The sequence below is a fragment of the Macaca thibetana genome, chromosome 16, assembly GCF_024542745.1.
Source record: "Macaca thibetana thibetana isolate TM-01 chromosome 16, ASM2454274v1, whole genome shotgun sequence".
NCBI classification, from domain to species: Eukaryota; Metazoa; Chordata; class Mammalia; order Primates; family Cercopithecidae; genus Macaca; species Macaca thibetana.
The window spans coordinates 18,245,604-18,260,890 of NC_065593.1; the positions used below are offsets into that span (position 1 = coordinate 18,245,604).

Sequence of the window (15,287 nt, forward strand, 5' to 3'; positions counted from 1 at the left end):
GTCCTTCATGTGGTACAGATGCATCCCTGTCCTTTGATTCCAGGAGGCACTCCTGTATCTTTTTAACAGATGCTCCCCTTTTTGGCTTAAAGTAGTTTGAGCTCGGTTCAACCCCTGCAACAAAGTCATGGTAGTTAATACTAGCTGGCAATAAAAAGTCACTAAATTAAAATCTTAGATAATGTTATTGTTGTTCAGTCCTTGTAATAGGTTACAGTTGTCTCTGCTGGAGTTTTATCCTTCCTAGTTTTTAGAAACTCTCTTAGTGGAAAATTCTGTAACTAAAAAAGGTAAAATCCTCTCCATTACATTCACTATTGCACTTTCAGTGGCATAGGTGGATTTCACCTGGACCCCATCGTCCATGTTCCCTGGATTTTTCCTCGTATTTCTTACTAGTGATAAGTTCTTATAAAACCCAGCAATCGGCATTTTAGAACAAGGCCATAAGGACTTCCTTGCTGGTCTCATATTTAATTTTTTAATGGAATGTCTTGCAGGAGGATCCATAAAATTCATTTGACCCAATAATTTGAGCAGTTGTTCTACCATCTTTCTTATGAAGCGTCTGTGCCTTTCCTAGAACAGTCTCACTGGTGTGTGTGTAATCATTCATTTGTACATTTTTATGTGGAGCTGGTTATGTTGCAGCTTGTTTTTATTAGTTCTTTGATAGAAGCTGTTTTGTGTTATTATTTCACTTGATGGAGTCAACTCATCAACTCATTCTTTTTTGTTGTTTATTTATTTATTTATTTATTTATTTTTGAGACGGAGTCTCGCTCTGTCACACAGGCTGGAGTGCAGTGGCGTGATCTCAGCTCACTGCAAGCTCCGCCTCCCGGATTCAAGCAATTCTCCTGCCTCAGCCTCCCGAGGAGCTGGGATTACAGGCGCCCGCCACCGCGCCCAGCTAATTTTTTGTATCTTTAGTAGAGATGGAGTTTCACCGTGATAGCCAGTCTGGTCTTGAACTCCTGACTTTGTGATCCACCCGCCTCGGCCTCCCAAAGTGCTGGGATTACAGGCGTGAGCTGCTGTGCCCGGCCTCTTTAGCTTATCTGCTGTAACTACTAGATGATTTTGGCTTTAACACATTAGCGACAGGGACGCTTCTCATGCACGTGTGTTCGCAATGGCTCTTTCCAGCAGCTACATTTTGTTCCTGGGTTGCTGGTAGATTTCCGCAGTCTCACGTCACATCTAATCATTTGTATCGGTTTGGGGAAAGAGGTTTTATCTCTGTTTTCATTTTTAACTTAATTTTTAGTTCTTTCAGGATCTGAGTTTTTCTTTTCACCAAATTTCTTCTGTTTCCTGCATGATGCTCATCTTTCCTCCCAGGGTTTCTGATGACAGGATGCCCATGTCATTCCCACAACCGTAATACATTTTAGCCTTAAACTATTCCCAGAAAATTTCATATTTTATGCACATTTCTCTATTTGGTTCTCTCCAGTGATTCCCTTTCCTTTTCCTGCAAGATCCTATGTCTTGCTGGGAAGATGCTCTTCCAGATTGTGATGAGGATAAAAAGATTCCCTTACATAGGGGATGGTTGTCTCTCGGGTCTCCTGTCTCACTGGGCTTGAGATTACCGTCATAGGAGACAGGATTATATAGAGACTGCAAACTGGATCAGTGGTTCCCAAAGTGAAAGGAATGCTGCAGCGGAATCCCCCATATACTTATTTAAAATGCAGATTCCTGGGCCCCACACAGACCCGTCAATCTCTGCAGTAGTGCCTGAAATCTGCATTTTGACAGTATCTCCAGGTAATTTCTACGCACCCAAAAGCTGAACTGCTAGAAAAGAAGGTCTGTCTCCAGGTGGGAGCAGTATCTGTTCTGCAGGGCAGGGGATGGTCTGAAGTTGAGGGTGGCCGTCTGCAGCTACTGCAACAGGTATCACTGCTGCCTGAAGAAATAGCGATCTAACGTCTCCTTCCCAGGATCCTTGCCCTAAGGTGTCAACATGATGTCTCAGTCTTCCTCTCTGGAACTTAACTCTGGTTTTCATAAACAGCGAGTGCCATAGTCACCAGGTGTACCATTCCGTGGTTGAGGGTTTGGGTGGACTCAACAAATTTTCCCATTTCAAATCGAGAAGACCACTGAGGTCACTGGAACCAGCCATGGAGCCCCACTAGGCCGGCACAGCAGCACCATCTCACCAGAACCAGCTGTAAAATCAACACTTCATTCCCCCAGGAAATGTAAGAGGAGGACAGTCTCCACGAAGGAGGGGGGACATTTGACTTTTGCAGTGGTGAATTTTACACGTCCACTTGACTGGGCTAAGGGATGCCCAGATAGCAAGCAAAACATTTCTGCATGTGTCTGAGGGGCTTCCAGAAGAGATGAGCCCTTGAACCAGTGGACGGAGTAAATAAGACCCACTCTCACCACTGTGGTTGGGCATCATCCAGTCTGATGAGGGCCTGACACAAAAAAGTGGAGGAAAGGCAAATTAACTCTCTCCGCTCGAGCCGTGTGGAGATCCACCTTCTCCTGCCCTCGGGGGTCAGTGCCCCTTGTTCTCAGGTGCTCAGACTTAGACTGGGACTTACGCCACCAACCCAGCAGTACTCGAGCTTTGAGTTGGACTAGAACTACAGCCAAGCCAGCCTTCCTACAAACTGCTCCCACTCGATGACCATGTCTGACAGGGAGGGTAATTTAAGACTCTTTCTTGTGATATGCGGGGCTCCTCAGGTGATGGCTTTGGCTAGGCCTGGTGGCCTTCCTGAACTTTTTTTTCTTTTTTTTTGTTTGAGACAGAGTGTCACTCTATCGCCCAGGTTGGAGTCCAGTGGTGCTATCTGGGCTCACTGCAACCTCTGCCTCCTGGGTTCAAGCAATTCTCCTGCACCAGCCTCCCAAGTAGCTGGGATTACAGGCACGCGCCACCACACCCGCTAATTTTTTGCATTTTAGTAGAGACGGGGTTTCACCATGTTGCCCAAGCTGGTCTTGAACTCCTGAGCTCAGGTGATCTGCCCATCTCGGCCTCCCAAAGTGCTGACATTACAGGCGTGAGCCACCGCGCCCGGCCTTTTTGTTGCTGCTGTTGTTTTGAAACACAGCCTCAGTCTGTTGCCCAGGCTGGTGTGCACTGGCGCATTCACAGATCACTGCAGCCTTGATTTCACAGGCTCAAGTGATCCTCCCATCTCAGCCTCCTAAATACCTGGGACCACAGGTACGCGCCACCTGCCCAGCTAATTTTTTAGCCTTTTTTTGGGTTTTGGTTTTTTTTTTTTTTTTTGGTACACATTGGCCCTCACTATGTTGCCCAGGCTGGTCTCAAATCCTTAGGCTCAAGAGATCCTCCTGCCTCAGCCTCCCAAAATGTTAGGATTATAGGTAGGAGCTACCATGCCCGGCCACTTTTCTAATTGTCGTCAGTGTTTTAAACATCAACAGTTAATGTACATGTTTAAAAATACGTTTCAGGCTAAAGTAACATATCTATTGGCCAGAGAATATGCAACTTCTAGTGAACTGAAAAGTGACCCCCAGGCCCAGGGCCCCATGCAAAGAAGTCTGAACACTGATGGACACAAAATATGTTATTTATTGTCAATTTCTGCAAAGACACATTTAAGCAACAAAATATACATTTGTCAACCTTTTAGAATTTGTTTTGTACATTAACAAATACAATGTGCTACCATAGCAATAAATTAAATGTACATTATTTACATTACATAGGCAGTTGGGGTCTACGAATCACCTCCTCACTAAGAGGAAAGAAAGGAAAGCCGTCGTCACGTGGAGCGTCACTTCCAAGCCACAGTTCTTAGGTTCGACCACACAGGGGAATCTGCACACTCACACGCCGGCAGTCCCCGAGCTGGAGTGCCCAAGGGTAACACCCAAGACAAGAGAGAGCTGCACGCATGCTAAGGGGCAGGAAGAGGGGTTCACGCTGCCAAGCAGAAATGTCACAACATCAAAGACGATGGCAATTAAATTCCTGTCTTCCAGCCAAATGCCCCCATCCCAGGGCTGGTAAGGCACAGGACAGAGCCGCTGCCACACAGCCTCTCACTCGGCAGGGCCCTGCTGCCCTTGGCCCTAGTGGGGCTTGTCTTCCCCGTCCCAAAGGGGCACACGGTCCAGCTGAAGGGAGGGAGACGTGGGATCGGGGTGGACAAGGGGCTGGCGGTAAAACAGAGCTTGGTAAAAGAACACCCCAGCCAGCCCCATCAGGCTGCAGGATCAGCCTTGGCAAACTTTACTGGCCTTCCCTTGCCTCGATAAGGGGTAGCTAGAGGCTGGGGGAGGAGCCGAGGGGTCCTGAGCATGGCTGACTGGCCTGGTCCCTGCTGGCCGCCTGTAGCCATGAGATCGACTCGAACCCCCGACTGCTCAAAACAGATCCGTCTCTACTGACTTCGAAAGCAGTAAGAAAGGTAGTGTTTGAGTTGGCACCTTAAAGGGTCAGGGGAGGAAAGTAAAAGAGGCTCTTGTCCTGCCTTGTCACGGGAGCCTGGGTTTCTATTAACCACCTTCGTTTAAGAATCAGGGAGAAATGAAGAGTTTTTCTTTGACCACTTTTCCTCTTAATTTAGGAAAAAGGAAGCTTTTCTTCCTAAATTAAGGAAACAGCATAAGGGTTGGTGAACAGCAACTTTTTCCCCGGCTTCCACCCCCATTACACGCTGGAGCTGAAGAACCGATCCCACTGAGGAACAGCTCACCGAATCCCTTTCCCTCCTCGCTTTCTTGATTCAAGCTGCATCCAAAGCCCAAGGGTCTTCACTGAAAAATCCCAGAGCCTCTCCCTTCTGATGAAAAAGAGCAGAAACTGAGGCCTCACCAGCATCCTTGACTGCTCACCTCCAAGCCAGTGCCAAGGCAGCAGCTCACTGGTTTCCCCAAAACCCAGGGCCCCAGGGAACGCAGCCACTTTTCAACCAACCATGTAGGTGGTGCAGAGGAAGGGACTCTGGGTTGAGGGTTCTAATCCCAGCTTTGCCACCAGCCAGCTGTGTGACCTCAAGCAAGTCTAAGATTTCTCATCTGGACGATGACATGGTTGGATGAGATGCTAAAAGGAACCAGCAGGCTTGGGTGTTGAGATGATGCTGACAAAGCTGAACCACTGAATCTTTTTCAAGAAACGGCATTTTTACATTAATTGGCATAGACAGACACTCTCGTTAAGACCTATCGCGAGCTTTTCTGCACCTGTTTTTAAGCATCAACTGAGCTGGAGGTATATGGGTGGCCCCACGGTGCCTGAAAAGTAGTTTCTTCAGTGAGTCAGGCAGTTCCCAGAGCCAGAGATGTGTCCCGGAAAACACCCCCTCGCGGAGATCACAGTGGAAACGCCTCAAACACCAGCAGGAGCACCATCTAGATGAGCCTAGTCACAAGGCCCAATGAGGCTTGAGCAAATCTTTGAGCCCCAAGACTGGGCGCAGCATAAAAGGAAGGACATTTTAGATCAGAACAGATGTAGGGACAGCGTGGGGGGAGGGGGGAACAGCCCTCCAGGAACGCGAGCTGCCTGCCGCATGGTCCAGACGAGCGAGGGGAGGCTGGGCCGTCCTTGTTCTCCTCCTCCCTCTCGGCACTGGCACCCTGGGTGGGCTGGAAGTGCACACTCTGGAAGCCACAGGATGGAGCTTCTAGAGACAGTGGGGCGTGGCCGGAGGGAAGAGGCATTTGGGATCCTGTTCAGAGCAGTCCAATAGCAAACCAGGGGTGGAGACCCCATCTCAGGTCTGTGCTTCTCTGAGGGCCACCCAGCCATCCTGCCTACCAGCTCAGAGACAGGGACAAACCCCTCCGAGGAGGCAGCAAGCGGCAAGGGTCAGCCAGCGCAGTGGGAACAGGCAGGTATGGGATTCCCAAATGGGACAGCGTGGTGACAACCAGGAAACCCCAGAGGACCCCAGATGGCAATGTGACATGGCCCGTCCACCAAGCAACTGTAATGCTGGCTTCCCAGAGAGGCAAGCCAGAGCCCTGCATCTGTTCTTAAAGAAATGCAGTTTGACCTTTCCAGAGCCTCCAGAAGCCCAGCCAACAAAACACGGCCAGAATGTATGGGCCTCGTTCCAGCAGTAAGGGCTGCTATGGTGACTTTTCATAAAAGCTAAACAGATAGATATTTTATTGACCTTCTAACAAGAATAAATTTTACTAGACTAGTACTTTGGGGAAAGTGCTAGTGAAGGGAGAGCTCCTCTCCAGCCTGCAAACAGGATTCAATCATTCCCACACACGTGGCGGGGAGGAAGGATCACGAGGTTGCTCGAATGGCAGAAGCTATGGGGAAAATTTCACTATGTCAGTTAAAAAAAAAAAATGTAATATTTATATCTTGGGCATAGGTCCAGATCCCTACAGGAAGAAAGCATTCGGCTGGAAATTCTTGTCATCGGTCATGGGGCAGGTGCCCAGCCAGTGTCACTCCGCAGCCCTGTCTGCACTGAAAGCTGCTCTTCAGGCTCATTTTACCTGGAGGATGCCCACCTTAACCCCAGTCCAGGCCCATCAGCAGAGAAGCCCACGGTGCTGCAGACTTGGAAGGGGGAGAAGCCAGGAGGGGCTGTCCTTGGAGGTGAGCTGGCTGTCCCAGCAAGGGGGCTCTGCTGAAGGTGGCAGTGGCAGGTGGGTCACAGGGTTTGAACCACACCCAGATGGGGCCCGGGTTACAGGAACCCTTCGGATGTGACAGCTGCCTACAGACCTGCAGCTGGAGAGGGGAATAGGATTGGGGGGGTTGAGTCCCAGATGCAGCTGCCAAAGGGCACAGTAGCTGGACAAGGCCCCAGGGCCAGGCTGGGCTCCCCAAGACTCCAGGGGCATAAGCTGCTGAGGGCAACTGTGCCCCTTCCCCACCCAGGGGCCTGATCAGAACCCGAAAGTCATCCCCCACCTCACCTCTCCCCTCGAGTATGTAGGGAGGGGAGGTAACTGCATCTTCCTTGAACCTCCACTGTCAGCAGAGACCTGGGCTCCGGCCTGGCCCTCAGGCCCTGAGGTTCTCCTCAACCAACACAGCAGCATCCCAGCCCTGGTTCCTTCGCTCTCCCTGAATTCCTTCTCACTGCTGGCTTCCCACCCCTTTGTGGGAAAAATACCTCTGCAAAGGGAAGAGACTGCCTCGGGGCTGCCCCGCCACAGCAGCCATAATCAGGAGAAACTGGGTGGAACCCAAAGTTCCTGCCACAGTCCAGGAAGTGTCCCGGCCCATCCAGCTCTGTCTCTGAGCTTGAACTGGCTGGAGCCCCGCTCACAGTACACTGGCAGCAGGGGCGGGGCAGCCCTGGGTCTACGTCAGCAGATGGGAAAGATGCTCAGCACAGAAGCAGATAGACGGTTTAGAACTCCAGAGATACGGGGGCAACAGCGCCGAATTTTATCAGGATGGCCTCAAGGATGCTACGAATCTTGGCTCCTGGGAACATGACGCCTCCACCACCAAGTGCATTCCCGGTAGTAAAGCCTACCGCATCCGAGAAGGCACTGACCCATGGCCAAGACCCTCACCGAGGCTCTGCTCCCGCCCCCAACTCCGTCTCTGAGGCAGACCAGCTCCCCAGTCACTGCTGAGCTCCCCCGAGATCCCCCTTTGCCCAACTCTCTTTTCCTCTCCAGGCCGAACAGGATGATAAACGACCCGGACATCACACTGGGAGGTCAGGAGCGGGAGGAATCTGAGGAAGAAGGCCTCGCCCAGAGATGGGAGGTGCTGGGAGGGCATGTAGATGAGGATGGAGGCAGGGTTGTGGCCAGACTGGGACACCGGGACCGACAGCACGTCTGTGGGCAGGTGGCCGGGGGGCGGCGGGGCTGGGACTGTCAGGGTCATCGGCGGCACTCCCAAACTGCTGGAACAGGAGCCTTTTCCAGGACAGAAGAGGGGCTTCCCTGAGGAGACAAGGAGGAAGGAGGCGATGAGCGAACATTCCGTACAGGAAGGAGGGGACGATGCGGACGCCGGGAGGAAGGGGTGGGGAACGCGCCTGCCATGGCTACAGCTCACTGGATACACTTAGGAGCAGGAGGGCACCTGATGTAAGTGGGCTCCACCTTGCGTGGCCCGAAGAGCCGCGCGTAGCCACGGCTTTGGTGGGCAGTGGCGTCCGGAGTGCACGATGGGAGCCGGGGGTGAAGGTCCACATGCCCATTTGTCTTCTGCTTTTACATAAATCAGGTTGAACATAAAGTGGGTTCGGTCGTACCCTCCGCTTGGCTCCAGCTGTGACTCCAATCCCTGGAACCCCATGTGGGGAGAGGGCTGGGGGCTCAGATGGGTCTCTGGTGACTTCCCCAGCGGAAATCCAGGCCTTGATGGGGGCAAGCTAGACCCAGGGCCGCTCTGCTGAAACCGCGTGGCCCCTCGAAGCAGGCAGGGGCAGAGGCCTCCTGGGGTGGTCCCTCACAGTGCTGACTGCCAGGGCATCCCCCAGCAGGGAGGGAGGACACACCTCAGCCCAGGGCCTCCGCCAAAGACACAAGGAGGGAACAGCTGCCTGAGGGCAGGGGAGCAAGGCAGCACTCAGGAACTCCTCCCTCCTGGGTCAGAAGCGGGCTTGGGCAACTCCCTTTCTGCCTGCGGACGCCATCAGTGGGAGGGAGGCCTATCTAGTACGTCTCGTCCAGCGTTACTGGGCACCCCCTTTCCATATGCACACAGGCCATCTGCCCCTCCTTTCCCGTCGCAGGTCTTCAGGGGCGAGGCAACTCTTTGGACCTCCCCAGCTGGCGGCATCTCTCCGGCCATTCTGAGGTTACGAGGCCACTAGTACCCCGATGTAAAAGAAACACATGTCCCCACTCACAGCCACAGCAGGACAAACATTCACTCAACCCACCTGGGACAGGCGAAGGACTCCGCTTTCAGATTAGTGACCCTGTTTCAACAGAAATCCATACCGGAGTTTAAAATAAATAACCAGACAGCACACGCCCCTTCCACGGCGGCAGTCTGGCGAGTTCAGGAAGGGACTCGGGACCCCAGGAACCAGCCCTTCCCACCTCACATCTGGACCTGGCCGCGTCCAGAGGTGTAGCTCTAACTCAGGAGTTGTGGCAAAGGTGGCTGGAACCCCGAGCCACAGCCTGCACCTGCTGGAGCCAGACCTCCCCAGAGCTTCCCCTGCCTCCTTCGGGGACCCCCTCTGGGATGTCTGAGCCCTCTTCCTCTGGCCTCTGCAGGAAAGCAGAGTGTGGGGTGTGGGAGGTGTTCACTGCGTCCTTACCGCACCAGAGCTGGCATGGCTGAGCTTGTCAAAGCGGAATTTCAGGTTCGATCTTGGGGAGTTTCTGCTTTTGGCATCTAAGAAAAAGAAGAATGGCCGTGAAAGAAGGGTGGAGCTGTGGAGGCCACTGGGGCTGCGTGTGGGGACTGGCCAGGGAGGCCAGGGGAAGGGGGCCTCCTGCCCTCCACCAGAACTAGGCGCTCCAGCTGACCTGTGCCGACCCAGGAGAGCCAACTCCTAGATTATAGAATTGTGGTGAGCTGGTTGTTCAACTCAGGCCATTTTTAAAAGCTGAATTATATATAAGCTTACAGTTCAATACATTATATTCAACAGAGGTAATGAATACTTGAAATTCGTCACTTCCTACTTGTTTTTCTGTTTTACGATTATCTGTGCTCTTACATCTATTGTATCCACGTGGTAGAAACACCCTAAAGATGGTGGCTACAGTGTATCTTCTTCCCAATTCCATGCTCGAGGACATCAAATCTGTAGCTTGAGATCAGCCATGACAAGCGTATTTACACCACAGGAATTGGTACGTGCTACAAATCATGGCTTGATTTATTGTCTCGTTGTCTAGACTTAAGGAACTAATAGAAAAAAAGTAATGTACATTAAACTTCAAAACATGTTGCCATTACATTGTGAATAGCACAAAAGAAAACTAAGTAAGTATCCTTCCGGGTTTTGAAAACTTTTCTCAGATACAGCAAAGAAATTACTCATGTTACTGACGAATGAATGAAGTTCTCTTAATATAAAATACTCATGGCCGGGCACGGTGGCTCACACCTGTAACCCCAGCACTTTGGGAGGCCGAGGCGAGCGGATCACCTGAGGTCAGGAGTTGGAGACCAGCCTGGCCAACAAGGAGAAACCCCGTCTCTACTAAAAATACAAAAATTAGCCGGGGGTGGTGGCCCACACCTGTAATCTCAGCTACTCCGAAGGCTGAGGCAGGAGAATTGCCTGAATCCGGGAGGTGGAGGTTGCAGTGAGCTGAGATTGTGCCATTGCACTCCAACCTGGGTGACAGAGTGTGACTTCTGTCTCAAAAAAGAAGAAGAAGAAGAAAAAAAATATATATATATGTGTAGATATATAATATATACTATATATTATATATACATATGTATATATAATAGGACATGTTCAGTATATATATATAATATATACTATAATATAAAAGCATATTCTGTGAGAATCAGCTGGACATATGGGATTTATGACAAAGAACATTATCTATCTCTTATTTGTACACTGGGTTTGACATCCATCGTGTAATAAAATTCCGTGTGTGTTAGTGGTGGCAGAGCCCAGTGTCAACATTCCCCGCTGTGCCCCGCTGTGCCCCGCTGGCAGGAGGGCCACTTGACTTTCTGGTTCTCCCCTGGCCGAGGGTATCGAAAGCTTAGTGCAGTCTTCCTGGAAGCCGCTAGCTGGCTCGCGGTGCTTCGAATCAAGGAGTTCCACCCAGGGATATGACACGTCTGTGTAACCTGTCAATCCTCTTCTGGGCCCCAGGAAGCCCAGGGAGGAAATGACCATGATCAGATATCTGAGATTATGGAGACTACATGTCAGGCCACCTCTTCCCCTTACTCCCTACCTCTCCCCAGACTCAGCCGAACAGCATCAAACAGGTTCCCAGACCTCCCCAAGCCCACACTGATCCTGTGGGTACCAAGCACATCTTTCGTGGGCTGGGGGTGAAAAGCAGCCCATCGGGGTTAAATACTGTGTGGAGAAATGGTATGTCAGAGGCAGCATCACTGTGTGGTGTGGGAAGCGCCAGCCAAGAGTCACCAGACCCGCTCCAGGTCCCTTCTGCCCTCGGTGACCTCCAGTAACCTGCAGAGACTCTCTAATTCCTTTACTCAAAACGTTCCTTACTTTGATATTTATTTAACACCAAGTGACAGCCAGGCTTGGTTACAGATTCTTTCATTCATTCTTTCAATATTTAAGTCTTATTTAAAAAAAAAAAAAAAAAATCAGGCCAGGCGCGGTGGCTCACGCCTGTAATCCCAGCACTTTGGGAGACCGAGGTGGGCAAATCACGAGGTCAGGAGTTCAAGACCAGCCTGGCCAACATGGGTCTCCACTAAAAATACAAAAATTAGCTCGGTGTGGTGGCATGTGCCTGTAATTCCAGCTACTCGGGAGGCTGAGGCAGGTGAATCACTTGAACCTGGGGGGCGGAGGTTGCAGTGAGCTGAGATCGCACCACTGCACTCCAGCCTGGGCGACAGAGCGAGACTCCTTCTCAAATAAAAAATAATAAAATCAGGGAAAGTATATTTCTACCCCCTTTTACAGATGAGGAAACTGAGGCTCAGAGAGATGGACCTGTCAATGCCACAGCCAGGATTTGAACCCAGTTCTGCAGCTGCCCAACCCCCGGGGGCTGAATGAAAGAAGGTACGTGAACTCTTCCACTCACTGAGAAACACGCATGCAAAGGGTCACTGGCTGTGGAATCACGATCTTCCCTTTATCTCTGACACTGCAGGTTCCCTTTGCAACATCCCTTTGCTGTGCAAACCCCAGGATCATTTTGGCTTCAGCCACCCTGACGGCCCATTGGCCCTTCCTGTGTTTCTACCATTGAGACTACAGTTTCTCAACCAAATGACATTTAGGGTCAGAGAATTCTTTGTCTGAGGCGGTTGGGGGGCTGTCCTGTCCATTGCTTATCGGCTTCCATGACCTCTGCCCACTAGGTGCCAGTAGCTCCCCTCCGAAATTATGAAAATCAAAAACATCTCCAGACATTGCCAGACGTCCATGGGGGAGCAACACTGCCCCTAGCTCAGAACTGCTGAGTACACTATTGTCTCATGCCCATTCTTTAACCAACACCGAGGTTAACAGTTCCAGGCCTCGAACAAGCATGAGCTCCTTTCATTTTCGTACAACCGATCCTCTGAGGCAGACGTGACTCTTCGTCTCCCTTCATTTTCTGCTTGGAGAAACTGAGGCACAGAAAGGCTCAGTGACTTGCCCAATGACACGTCTAGTGAGCAGCAGACCCAGGATTTGGACCCAGGCTCAGAGTCCCATGCTGCCCTCACGAGGGCAGAGACCCGCAGCACCCGCCCAGCAGTGTCCACCGCACGGGTCCACCTGAACGGCCCTCAGGTGCTGGCCCCCACCCTCTCCCCACAGCTGGCTCCCCTACTCTGCCCAAACGCCCAGACTCCTGCTCTCTCTGAACCCCTGCTACTGAGCCCATACATTTTACCTCCTCGATCTCTCCTGGACCCAGGTGCTTCCGCCACAGCTCCCCTCCCCTGCCCTCCCCTCCCCTGCCCTCCCCTCCCCTCCCCTCCCACACTCTGTTCCTACTCCCCACCAATCCATTCTACACTCAGCAGCTGGAGCAACCAAAATGGTCTTTCTCAACTCCAGACAGTGCTTTCCCTATTTAAGAATCTTCCAACACTCCAACAGCGGCTGCTAGCAGAACAAAACCCTCACCAGGGCTCCAGGGCTCACCCGGCCTGTCAACGCTCCAGCCTCTCTCATGCCTGGCCCTGTGAAGCCAGCTGCCAGGAGCCACGTGCAGTTTCGGAATACCCGCTCTCTCCTCTCCTCTGGGCCTCTCCACGTGTTGTTCCCTCCCCCTGCACCCCTTCCCCCTCTTGTATGATCAAGACCCTGGACATGACACAGGGGCCCTGGACTGCTGGCAGGTGGGGAGAGGGGCCAGCGGAAACTGCTCAGCTTTCTCACCGCCAATCCCAACTCCTCCACTGTGGGGTCTCCTGCAAGGCCTTCAGCTCTCTGCCTCAGTTTCACAACTCTCCGTGTAAGGAGACGTTAGGAACTTGGGCCTCTTAAAACTGATGAACAGGCCGGGTGTGGTGGCTCACGCCTGTAATCCCAGCACTTTGGGAGGCCAAGACGGGCGGATCACGAGGTCAGGAGATAGAGACCATCCTGGTTAACACGGTGAAACCCCGTCTCTACTAAAAATACAGAAAAAAAAAAACTAGCTGGGTGTGGTGGCGGGCGCCTGTAGTCCCAGCTACTCGGGAGGCTGAGGCAGGAGAATGGCGTGAACCCGGGAGGCGGAGCTTGCAGTGAGCCGAGATCGCATCACTGCACTCCAGCCTGGGCTACAGAGCGAGACTCCGTCTCAAAAACAAACAAACAAAAAAAAAAAAAACGGATGAACAGATGAGGCAGGCTCACAGCACGGAGGGCCTCACGGTGCGGGGAGGAGCAGAAACTGGCCAGTGTGGCACGGCCGGGGCCCCGCCAACAGCGGACAGGGCACGGCCTGCCCTCCTGGCGACGTCGCACACACCACCAGACGCCACTGACCTGTGGGACTCCTGCCCATGATGATCGGGGTGGCCGCTGCCCCCAGGCTGGGGCTCTCGCCGCTCGGGGACGGGCTGTAGACAAACACCTCCTGCCTGAAGGGTGACGTTGTGGACGGCTGGCTGCCCTGAGGAGAGACGCCGGGTGAGCTCGGCAGCCGCGCCCACACAGGCCTGAGACAGTCCCCACAAGCCCAGGACAGCCACTGCCTCCCACTCCTCACTTGGGCCTGCTCTTTCTTTCCTGCTGACGTCGACCCTGGTTCCAAGCTCTCCTGCTCCAAGAAGGACCTTTGACCCAGCCTCCTGGAGCACTGGCCACTCACCACTCCAGCCAGTAACCCCAAGGCAGGGGCGCCATCGGGTCTGGCCCCTTCCCTCTGCTGCTGCTATGTCACTCCGAGAGAGACGTCCCCTCACCCCCTGCCCAGGGGGTGATCATGGCTGAAGAGCCCGCCTCTCGTTTCCATTTTTCCCCTTTCCTCTGCAAAGACCGAAGTGGGCTTCGATCCACAGTGCTGTTCTAACGCAAGGAGGGTGGCTGGCTGACGCCCCAAAGTGCCTGCCCGAGGGTGGATGGAGCCCACCTACCCCACTGTCGCCCTCCTCCATGGCCTCGCCCTCCCCTGCGGTGCTGCTGACGCTGCTGGTGCTGGAGGAGGAGCGGGAGATGGCGCGGCCGTTCTCCTTCAACTTCATGAAAGGCCTGCAGGGAACAGGAAGCGAGGCCAGCGTGGGTCACAGGCGGGAGCCCTCCACCCCCAGGGTCCTCCCCGGGACCGATCTGAGCCTGTCCTCTGGCAGCTCCCCATGCCCCCACCCGTCGGCCTTTGTGTTCTGGAGAGTTCCAGAGGCAGGAGGAGATGGTCACTCTCAGCTGGCCAGGAGGCAGAGAGCGTGTTCCAGGACTCCATGTGGCCGAAGCCAGCCCTTCCCTCACCCTCACTCTCTTACTTCTCCTTGTTGGGGCAGATTTCCGGAGAGCTGGGATTGGATGAGGTCTCAGACTTTATCTCCTGAGAGGAGTGTCCACCATCCGGGGTCTTGGGTGTGCTGGATGTGCTGTCACTGAGGGAATGGAAATGAGGAGTGAGGCCATGCAGACAGCCCTCAACTCCCATCCCATCCCCGGCCCCAGGCAGACCCCTCTGCCAGCCAGCTCTCAGCACGGTGGGGGGCTGTGGGTCAGAGCGCCCCCACCAAGCATCACCGCCAGGACGTCCTTTCCCACCTGAGCCCCCCAGAGACGGCAGACACTACAGGGTTTCCTGGTCCCTACAACAGGGACTGTTCTAGGTTCACGGTGAAGTCCAGAGCTGCCAAGCAGGAGTCCTGGCTTGACAGCTTCTAGCCCAGATCTCTCTCACCCAAGCTGGCCATCACACCTGGCAGAGTTAAGGGTCAAGAGAGGGCCCTATGGGGAATGGAGCGGGGAATATGGTGGAGTCTATGACATCCGCCCCCACGGCAGGAACCACCCAATACACATGGACTCCTGGGAGGTTCCGGGGAGCCGCCCTTCATATAGACTAGAATACGAGCTCCTGGACCCACATGAGGAGGCTACCCTGGGAGCTGGGAAGCAAGGGGCACTCTCAGTCAAGAATATCCTTCTCCTGCAGTCTGACGAAGACCATGGACAGTCCCCAGAGTGCCCCCTGTGCTGATTGTTGGGGACAGGATGGCCATGTCCTCAATGCACTTTTTTTTGAGACCAAGTCTCCCTCTA

General features: G+C 53.1%; 1 protein-coding gene across 8 annotated transcripts in view; it reads right to left on the reverse strand.

Moving 5' to 3' along the window:
• Nucleotides 1-3,557: 3,557 nt before the first annotated feature.
• Nucleotides 3,558-15,287, reverse strand: part of RAP1GAP2 (RAP1 GTPase activating protein 2) — a 276,444-nt gene continuing 264,714 nt past the window's right edge. For 7 of the 8 annotated variants that reach the window (XM_050765818.1, XM_050765815.1, XM_050765817.1 and 4 more), the window contains 6 exons: nt 14,513-14,626; nt 14,150-14,264; nt 13,560-13,686; nt 9,225-9,301; nt 8,838-8,876; nt 3,558-7,890 (listed from right to left, as the gene is read on the reverse strand). In XM_050765818.1, coding sequence (XP_050621775.1) covers nt 8,868-8,876; nt 9,225-9,301; nt 13,560-13,686; nt 14,150-14,264; nt 14,513-14,626 — 442 coding nt within the window. In that variant the 3' untranslated portion in view covers nt 3,558-7,890; nt 8,838-8,867. The remainder of the gene's footprint in view (nt 7,891-8,837; nt 8,877-9,224; nt 9,302-13,559; nt 13,687-14,149; nt 14,265-14,512; nt 14,627-15,287) is intronic. The other variant, XR_007720507.1, reaches the window with a different exon arrangement.